At 46.5% G+C, this 9,340-nt stretch overlaps 2 protein-coding genes across 2 annotated transcripts; one reads left to right on the top strand and one right to left on the bottom strand.

The window, feature by feature from the left end:
- Positions 1-4,699: 4,699 nt before the first annotated feature.
- On the top strand, positions 4,700-6,440 carry LOC142563565 (uncharacterized). Its single transcript, XM_075674150.1, has 3 exons — positions 4,700-5,100; positions 5,240-5,340; positions 6,075-6,440. The coding sequence occupies exons 1-3, from the start codon at positions 4,844-4,846 to the stop codon at positions 6,134-6,136; spliced, it is 420 nt and encodes a 139-aa protein (XP_075530265.1). The 5' UTR covers positions 4,700-4,843; the 3' UTR covers positions 6,137-6,440.
- An 811-nt stretch (positions 6,441-7,251) lies between these two features.
- LOC142563470 (uncharacterized) lies at positions 7,252-9,233 on the bottom strand. Its single transcript, XM_075674024.1, has 3 exons — positions 8,950-9,233; positions 8,247-8,402; positions 7,252-7,269 (listed from the first exon to the last, which is right to left on the bottom strand). The coding sequence occupies exons 1-3, from the start codon at positions 9,133-9,135 to the stop codon at positions 7,252-7,254; spliced, it is 360 nt and encodes a 119-aa protein (XP_075530139.1). The 5' UTR covers positions 9,136-9,233.
- Between the last annotated feature and the right edge of the window lie 107 nt (positions 9,234-9,340).

The raw sequence follows: 9,340 nt of genomic DNA, 5'->3' as shown, positions 1-9,340 counted from the left end.
GAGGCTGCCTTGCGCAGCTCCAGGCCCGATCTTCAGGAGGCCATCCTGGAGTGGGCTGAGAGGATAAAGGAGGCCTACTTCAAGTAGTTCCTCCCCCCACCCTCTATTCCATTGCCCCCTTCCCTTTAAAGAGGGATAAAGTTTTTCATCATCATCATCATGAGTAACTTTTATTTTGGACACCAAATTTTAGTTGTGGGTTATTTTTGAACATACAGTGCACCCATTCGACGCGTGGGAAGGGACCAAAAAGGGCTTGTTTATTGTTTTTGACGAACGTACCTTCCGGCCCTAGGCGGGGAGGCCAACACGGTCATACCTAGGCGGGTATGAGCCCATGTCGCGGCTGCGGCAGGTACGCGGGGCTTCGCCCCTGAGAACAGGGTGACGAGTATCGGAAGCTCTCCTGGATCGGGAGATAGTGCGTATTCGCAGGACGGTGATGAGATTATCAGTATGGTCCGACAGGGCATTGATATACAGGGGGGCGCGACGGGCGGGGCTTGGCGTAAGGGAGGAGCGTAATGCGACAGCTCTGAATGCATGTCCTTCGAATTCTAATCAGGTCAACTCGGAAACGGAATGTAAGTTAATGGAGAAGTGGAATGAGATTGCGATGCGACAAAAGCGGGTTGAAGAAATCCTTTTTGGCGACAAAACCAAAATTACAAACTTGGTTCGCGCACAAATCATAACTGAATTGAATGGAATAGTCAAGAATTGCGCAGATTTCCAAGCGCCAGCGGCGCGACGAGAGGGAGCGATGCAGAAACTCCGAAGGCAGCTTGACCAAGCCAGACGCCACGGATATTCCGGATGAAAGTGGCAGTCGCGGGTGCGTCGGGCCCCGGGCGGTCCTACGCCGCGGCGGTGGCTGGTCGAGCGGACGGGCAGCCGCCGACGGCGGCCGGGGCGCGGAGGCCTTGGCAGGCCCCGGGACTTGCGGAAACCACATGGAGTGCCGGCCGGAACAGAGACGACAAGGCCTTGGAGGCAGGGTCACGTTGCCTTCTTGACGCTGCTAAGCAGCACAAATTCTGTCGCAAGAGACGTTCCGCGACTACTTGAAGCGAATGTAGACCGTAGTAGCGCAGACATAAGGGAACTATCCCTTCATGAGACGCGCTTGGGTGTCACAGTAATAGCAAAAGAAAAAGTCACATAGGAATACTTGCAAAGGGCAGTGAATGCGAGCCCGATCACGCGTACTGCGATGACTATGAGGGCATCGGAAATAAGAAAACCGCATGTTAAACTTATTGGCGTTGACCCTGATGTTTCGCCATCCAACTTAATGGAAGCGCTCAACGCGCGTAATCCAGGATTGGATCTTGATGCTACTCAAAGTGAGGTACTCGTCTCATTTCAGGAACGGCGTGACAATATGACCCACGTAATCGAAGTGCAGCCAGCCGATGTTAAGAAAATCATGCGCAAAGAAGGAACCTGTGTCGGGCGGACTGCAGCACGTGCAGTAGAGCGCTTATATGTCTCGCTTTGTACATTTTGCGCGTCGTAGGGGCACACGCGCCGCTTCTGCCCTGTCAAAGACGTCGCGTCCAGGGCAACTTGCACAAAGTGTGCCGGAAATCATCTGGCACAGAAACGTAACGTAAGAATGGGCGAGGCGGAGGTTGCTTGGGCGGCAGGTAGGGGCATCGATCGGGAGTCAGCGGGACACCCGACGGGGGTTGTTCGCTGCCTAATGGTACGTTCACACTGAGGAATGCGGTGTCTACAGCGAATGGAATTCTCCTGCCGCCGAAAATCGCGTAGTTCACACTGCTTGCGGACCGCGCCGCCGGAAAGACATACAGCGCCATCTGCCCCATAAAGTGCTAACGTCCAATCAATCGCGGGATATCCCGGATGTTCGCGCGGCTCGAAATTGCGCAGCTCGCGTCGAGTTCGTGTGTTTATGTTGCGCGTCTCCACCATTACTTGGAAAGACAATGATGAACCCCGAGCAAGAAGAGGCAGTACTGCTCGGCCTGTTGGCAAGCAGCTTTCTGGCGATGCATGACGCGCAGAAGCATTCGCCGAAGAGACGGCGGCAGCGGCGTTGGTGGGTTCGCCCAGCTCTGCAAGAGCGCGAACAGCTTGGTCACGCCACGCAACTGCTACCCCTCCTGCGAAATCGTGACGTGGAGTACTACAGAGAGTAAGTTGAGATGTATTGTTATTTGTGACATTCAATGACGTGCAGTTAAATACTTCGATGTCGCTATACGCCTGTGTTTTGTATTCCTAGGTACCTGAGGATGCCTCCACGTACTTTCGACACGTTCGTGCAGCTCGGACCACACATTCGGAAGAAAGGTACGAATTTCCGAAAAGCAATCAGTCCCGAGCACCGGCTTGCGGAAACTGTCAGGTAAGATGTCGAAAACACATGCACATGCAACTGTTAAGGACGTTTTGGCTCACTGAGAATTGTGTAACTGAAAACATGCATTCTAAATTTTTCGAGTGGTTTTAATGAACCTGCCACAGTGTCTGCTTCGAATTGCGTTAACTAAATACGATTCATGTGGTGCTGTGAATGGCATTTAGGTATGTAAATATTGAGCAGATGTCAAAAGCATGCTTGTCATAAGCAGCATTTCCTCAGCACAGGCGACACTTTTGTTGTTTCATGGCGCCTGAGAATAAATGTTTATCTCGCCACTTTATTATTAATTGTAACGTTGCATAAGTTGTCCTAAATATCGCAATAAATTATATGTTCGTACGTCCAACCGCATCACATTTGATTTATTTGGCTTTGATCAGCAACCGATGTCACAGCCACCGAACAGGCGAGGCAATGTGCAATACAATGTACTTGTAAAGATGCGAGTGGCTTCCCTTGAACATGCAGATTTTCCCATATAGATAACCTTGCACCCATATGGAATTGTGCACACTCTCTGAATTTCTTTGTATTTTTCTTCAGATTCTTGGCTGCAGGGGAAACGCTCCGCTCATCTTGTTTTAGCTTCCTAAACGGACGCGCGACAGCCTGTGGCATTGTGTCGTCGGTGAGCCAGGTGCTGTGGGACGTCCTTGGGCCTTTGTACGTTGCCTGTCCATCAAGTGCAGATGAGTGGCTGCGGGTAAACACGATGTTATTACATGGTCTTCAAAGCATGTACTTTAATTGTGATAGCACGTTAATTGTGATAGCTGCAATGGTTGCTTTCATTGATATGGCTCGCGCTCACAGGACAGGGTTATGCATTCTCATCTCGTCTACCCTCATCCTTCAGATTGCAAGCGATTTCGAGGAGCGGTGGAACATGCCCCACTGCGTGGGCGCAATTGATGGAAAACATGTTGCCATCGAATGTCCTTCCAAATCAGGAAGTGAGGACCGGAACTACAAAAACTTTTTCAGTGAATCTGCGTGCCATCAGCGACGCCTGCTACAGGCACTTGCACAGAATTGATGCGTTACTGGTACTAAAATTAATCATTGTCAGCTAAACCTGGTACAATTATGCTCATTGTGACGTAGAGTTCAACAGCATATTGAGGATTTCTTTTGAGGGAAAGGCGTGTGCTTTGGTTTAGGTGAATAGTAAAGAGCCCCGGCTGATCAAAGTTAATCCGTGGTCGCTGACCACGGCGCGCCTTGTAATGATATTGAAGTGTTTACATACAAAACCCCAGAAATTATATTTGAGTATAAGGTAGTAAGTTTGCTTACATGTGTGTGTGCAATTATTGCAGAAAGTGTGCATCTCTTTCAAAATAGAAAAGGACACCTTACTTAATGTAGGCTGCAAAGTTGTATCGTTGCTTTTGTGTTACATAGCTTCTTTTCCTTAGCCTCTACTTTGCAGACAACCTAACAGGTTCAAAAATTAGTGTTTAAAGAGGAGTGTTTTTGTTATCTTCTTCAGATTTCTGTACGTAGAAATAGGTCACCATGGCAGCGACTCAGATGGTGGTGTGTTCAGCCGAAGTAGGCTACAAGAGGCCATTCTTTCCAACAAGCAAGGATTCCCCCATGATGCACCATTGGGCAACGTTGGCAACATTCCCTTCCACCTGGTGGTAGATGAAGCGTTTCCTCTTAAGACATACATGATGCGGCCGTATCCCAGGAAAAGCAAGTTTAACCTTTCCATTACTTTGCATGCTCGGCAGCATTGTTTTAATTATGCGTACCTAAAGCTGTTTATTTTCCTAATTCACAGAAGAATGAACAGCACAGAACACATTGTGATTGCATTGCCCGTCAAACACCTGAATGAATATGTTCACCGACAGTGCTTATTGAATGTAGGTACTTCAAAAAAGGAATTGAGCTTGAGATGATCACATAGTCCTTGAAGGTGCAATTTGCTCAGCATACTTGCCTTGCTGCAGCAGTGTTACCCCTTAGTGGATATGGTTTTCACTGGACATGTGCATATCGGGCTGTAAATATACAACATACACACGTGTGAGTTAGCATTGTAACCTTTTTCCAATAGAGGTGCCTGAAGCACTTCATTGACATATTTCTACACTTTTGTTTCGAAGGCCATTTCTATGGTTTTTCCTACTTTCCTGAGGAAGCATTTCCTTGATACATAACCAATACAGTAGTACAAAAGCAAGTAACGATGCACATACTGCTCTTCCGCCTTGTTGCTTGGACATTGTCACTGCTGTTACAGAAAATTTTGTTTTTGCAGCTCAATATGGTGCCTAACTTGTCATGCAGGTCTTCACCCATTTTTGCCTGCTAGCACAGAGGAGCAGCCATTAGAAAGTGATTCTTCATCAAGCCACTTTGTCGAGACCCACAAAAAAAAAGATCTTCAACTACCGTCTCAGCAGAGCCCGTCGGGTCATAAAGAATACCTTTGGCAAAATGGCACAGAGGTGGCGCATCCTGCGCCGCCCGTTCAAAGCTAAGGACGAGATTGTGAGAAGGATTATCTCTGCTTGTATAGTCCTGCACAACTTCCTGCTCAAGGAGTCCCCCACTTCCCGATCTGCATACTGCCCTCCTGGAACAGCTGACCATGTAGACTGGCAGGGAAACATCAGTGAAGGGAGCTGGAGGGCCGAGGACAGCAGCAACAATGCACTGCCACCTCTGCGTAGCACAGGCTGTCACTCAACCAGGTAACGAAGTTTTCATGTGGCACGTTACATAATTATGGAGATCTTCCCAGGAAGCATGCAAAATCATGCCTTTGGGTAGTCCACTGCTTGCTACTGCTACTCCTGCATATGCATAATTGTGTGATACTTCTTTCTTAAGAGCTGCCTACAAAATGCGGGACGACCTTGCCAAGTACTTCGTCACTGATGGCCAGATCCCTTGGCAAGAGTCCATGATCATGGACAGAACACTGTACAGTGGTGAGTAAAAAGTTTATTGGATACTGAGGGTCCTTGTATTAGGCGAAATTCAGCAACGAAGCTAATTTTGACATATGTCCCTTTCCTGCTTCGCTTCCATCACTTTGTCATGCATAACCTTTTGTAGCGCCGTTATTGCATCTATTTGCTGATGCGTATTAAGTAGACGCAGCTCTTGTGCAATTATCATACTGAAGATGTATGGTAGGTCGTGTGCTTCTTTCAATGACTGCGATGCTTTTACTGCACGCAGTTGCTGTAGACACTCTGAGGCAATGTCGACATGTGACACTGATTGTGCAGATCTGAAAAAAAGAAAAATGGTGTATACTTGAGCAACATAATCCTCACACTGTGTGTGCCCTTATCTTACCTGGAATCAGTGGATGACAGTCTGGGGATCTTACGTGGCCTGTTCACCTAGAGGAGAAAATTTAAGTTTACATTGTCAATCACACACTGTGCTACAAATTCACATAATATCTGTGGGTAGAATAGCACGCATGCATGCGGACTTTTTAAGTGATCCTAATGCAACTACTTGCCTTTCAGCATGAAATGCTGTCTCTTGGTCTGCGTCCCCGCTGTACCTTGACCTGCAGAAGAAAATGCTGTTACTACATATAGATTGCACTGAACCTAAACAAAAGAATGAAGTCAAGCTTATTTTGGGGGATTTTCAGGTCAACACTCTTAAAAACATTACTCTCACCTATCTGGTTCTATGACTGCAGGTGTCACGCAACGTGGCGACGATCCTGCTCCAGAAAGCTCGTCCACGGAACTTGCATCGTAAATGGGATCCTCCAGCTGGCTTTGCTCGACGACCTCCGTGCTGTCTTCCGTGCTTGTGCTTTGGCGAAGCACGACTGGTGTTCTGTGTTATGTGTCATTCACCAAAAAAAAAAGCACGCGAAACACTTTTGAGCTTCAAATATTCCTCACTTCTTTGTAGAATATTGTTTGCATGAAATGAACATGGGCAGTTGCTTTATTAAAGCAACGCAAAATTACGTAGGGCAACTTGAGAAATAAGATCTTTCAGTGGAATTTTCCTAATGTGTGCCATGCAGTGATGAAAATACCTACTGAAGCTACAATACATTGAACTCAGTGCAATTTCAGTGCAGTTATTTGGTTCTGTTGACATACGAGTCCATTTGCCCTTTCAGGAGGGAAGATGAGCTGAGCTCGTGGAGCGCATAATTGCAAAGGAAGATAAATCACGAGACTAGCTCGTTAAGTGCTTCTTTGTTATCCGTGCAGATTTGCAGACTATTTGAGCTCCTGTAATAGTCTGCGCTTCTTCCAGAAGGTATGCATGCGTTTTATGCTTCTATGTAACAGCACATATTGCGAGGACCTGCTGAAGAGTAATGTTCACAGTGCAGACTCCATTTTGTTGCTTTCCGTCTCCATGAAAATGGGATCTTATGTGATACAAGTGCGCGCTTCAAGTCACGATGAGAAGGAAATAAAATGTGTGGAATGTTTGAGTTTAGCCTCTTCTAGCCAGAGAGATTGAATTGGCCTTGGACAACAAGGTTTGCCTTGTTAAACTTTAAAAAATTATCCTTTTAGAGTAGCCTACACCTTGCTAACAAACCTTTTGTGCTGAAAAGTAATTGTGTTATTGTTAGACATTGTTCTCTTCAGCTGCAGGCGATTTTGAACTGGCATCGGACAACACGGGTGTGCAGTAAAATCCCCTTTCAGTTGAGTGGATAATATTTTACGTTTAAGTAAGCTAAACCGTTCTGACGAAAAGTTCCTGCACTTCGTCGCTTTTTATGACCACTAAAATTGGTTGCCCGGATAGAAAAAATTCGGGCTTCATTGCAAGCTTTCTCTATTTCTTTGTCCAAGTGCTGTGAGAGGTGCCTTCCAACTTGCCCTTCACGGCTCGGGAAATCAATGTTTGTGCATATGCTGAAAAAAGAAAAACATGATACTTATGTTTACCACGCAATAGGTTACGCAAGTCATTTCATAGCCAATTTCGAAAATATGCTACTGTTATTATTCATCATGCAAAAATCATCTAGTAGTACTTCGCTATTCATTAGTGATTGTTCCTGCGCGTGTAGTTCATCAGAGCAGTTACTCGTTAAGTGTTACGTTTATATTATGCAAAAGTGAGGATGTGGCCAACATATCAATACTTACGAAATATTTAGCTTTGCCATCGCATCATGTGTGCGTGTTGCTCTGAGTGTAACTGCATGACTATTGACACATGTTCACATCGCCACTTATATAAAGGTTATTCATCAATCTTTGCACAGTTATTTAGAATTCTTACCTTTACATGGTCACAGTGTTTATTCTCTGTGCACACTGCGCCATCACTTGTGTACTACTGTTGTACCTTGATGCCAAGCCATTCATTTCCCTCCGTTGCAGTGCATTCAATGCATATTTTGCTTGCAAATTAGTTGACCAACTGTGTGTATGTAAAATAAAGAGCATTTTGTGTCTATAGGATGTATGCATGTGTTTTTTCCTTTGTAATTATTTTGTTCATATCCTGCTTGTAATTGACTGAAATTGAAGTAATAAAAGTAGACCAAAACAGTCATGCTGAACTTACATCGGTTCTTGCATCACCGGGCCCATTAAAGACAACATCGCACCCGCCGTGGTTGCTCAGTGGCTATGGTGTTGGGCTGCTGAGCACGAGGTCGCGGGATCGAATCCCGGCCACGGCGGCCGCATTTCGATGGGGGCGAAATGCGAAAACACCCGTGTGCTTAGATTTAGGTGCACGTTAAAGAACCCCAGGTGGTCAAAATTTCCGGAGTCCTCCACTACGGCGTGCCTCATAATCAGAAAGTGGTTTTGGCACGTAAAACCCCAAATATTATTATTATTAAAGACAACATCGCTTCGAAATGAACCCATTTCACTGTCGGCACGTCAGCCGCACCTGCTCCACTTCTCATAGAGTCCTTTATTTTGTTCCGATGCTTCTGGAACGTGTCCTTTAAGTTTTTAAATTTGTTTTGTGCTGCCATTCCTGCAAAGATTTCATTTTTTATTGACACATGCATGCAGAGGTTTAGCTGCGGTCAAAGATGTAATTAGCCATTCACAAGTAAAATCGTAACACTTCCTTATATCGGTATCATTGACATTTACTGCATGCACTGTTATGCCAATTAATAATGTAGCAGTGGAATACTATGTGTGCAATGCTAGGCTACACATTCACTGAAAAGTATTTTCCTTGGAGAATATATATTTAAAAAAACAGATTAAATCAAAATACCATAGTGCGCAATGTATTTATATTGCCCTATGACTCGCCTGCCAAATGTCTCGTTCGACGCGCCGAAAGGCATTAGCATCGGGAAAAGGCATCGCTACAATATCCGTGGCCCTGCGCTGTTTAGATTCAGAGAATGTAAACAGCGCACTCGGCGCACGTGTGCACTCGGCTGGCAGGCCGCCGAACAAAAACAAACGCGTTCGCTAGCCGAGCAACAAGCGTTGAGACTTTTTTATGGACGACTTCAGAACTTTTCTGATACCCTAGCGCAAAGCTCTAGCATCGCAATGCACAGGTGGTACATGTAAATGATCAAGAAACAAAGATCGCAGAACACGCACTTGCCACTCGCGACCGATCTTGTGCCACAAATCGTCCTTCAGCACGTTGTCCTTGTGTTTCAAGTGGCGCTTATCGTAGAGGACTGGGTGGTTGCGCACCAGTTCGATGAGCATTTCGGATGTGGATGTCGCGGCGGACTTCGATGACTGCGACGACTGCGACATGACGCGAGACTCGGCCGCCATCTTTGGAAGTTCTGTTTCGCGCTCCCCGATTGGTCAGCGCCGCGCGGCGGCGAGGAAATCCGGCGGCAGCTGCCGCAAAAATCGGTCCGGGAGCCATCGGCGCGGAAGGGGCTATTCCGGCGGATTTCGCCGCCGCCGAACTGGGTTCCGCCGAACTGGCCGCCGCTCCAGACGCCGAATGTCTCAGTGTGAACGGGCCATTCCG

The sequence above is a fragment of the Dermacentor variabilis genome, chromosome 11 (assembly GCF_050947875.1).
Source record: "Dermacentor variabilis isolate Ectoservices chromosome 11, ASM5094787v1, whole genome shotgun sequence".
NCBI lineage: Eukaryota > Metazoa > Arthropoda > Arachnida > Ixodida > Ixodidae > Dermacentor > Dermacentor variabilis.
This window is presented reverse-complemented; position numbering and strand designations above follow the sequence as displayed.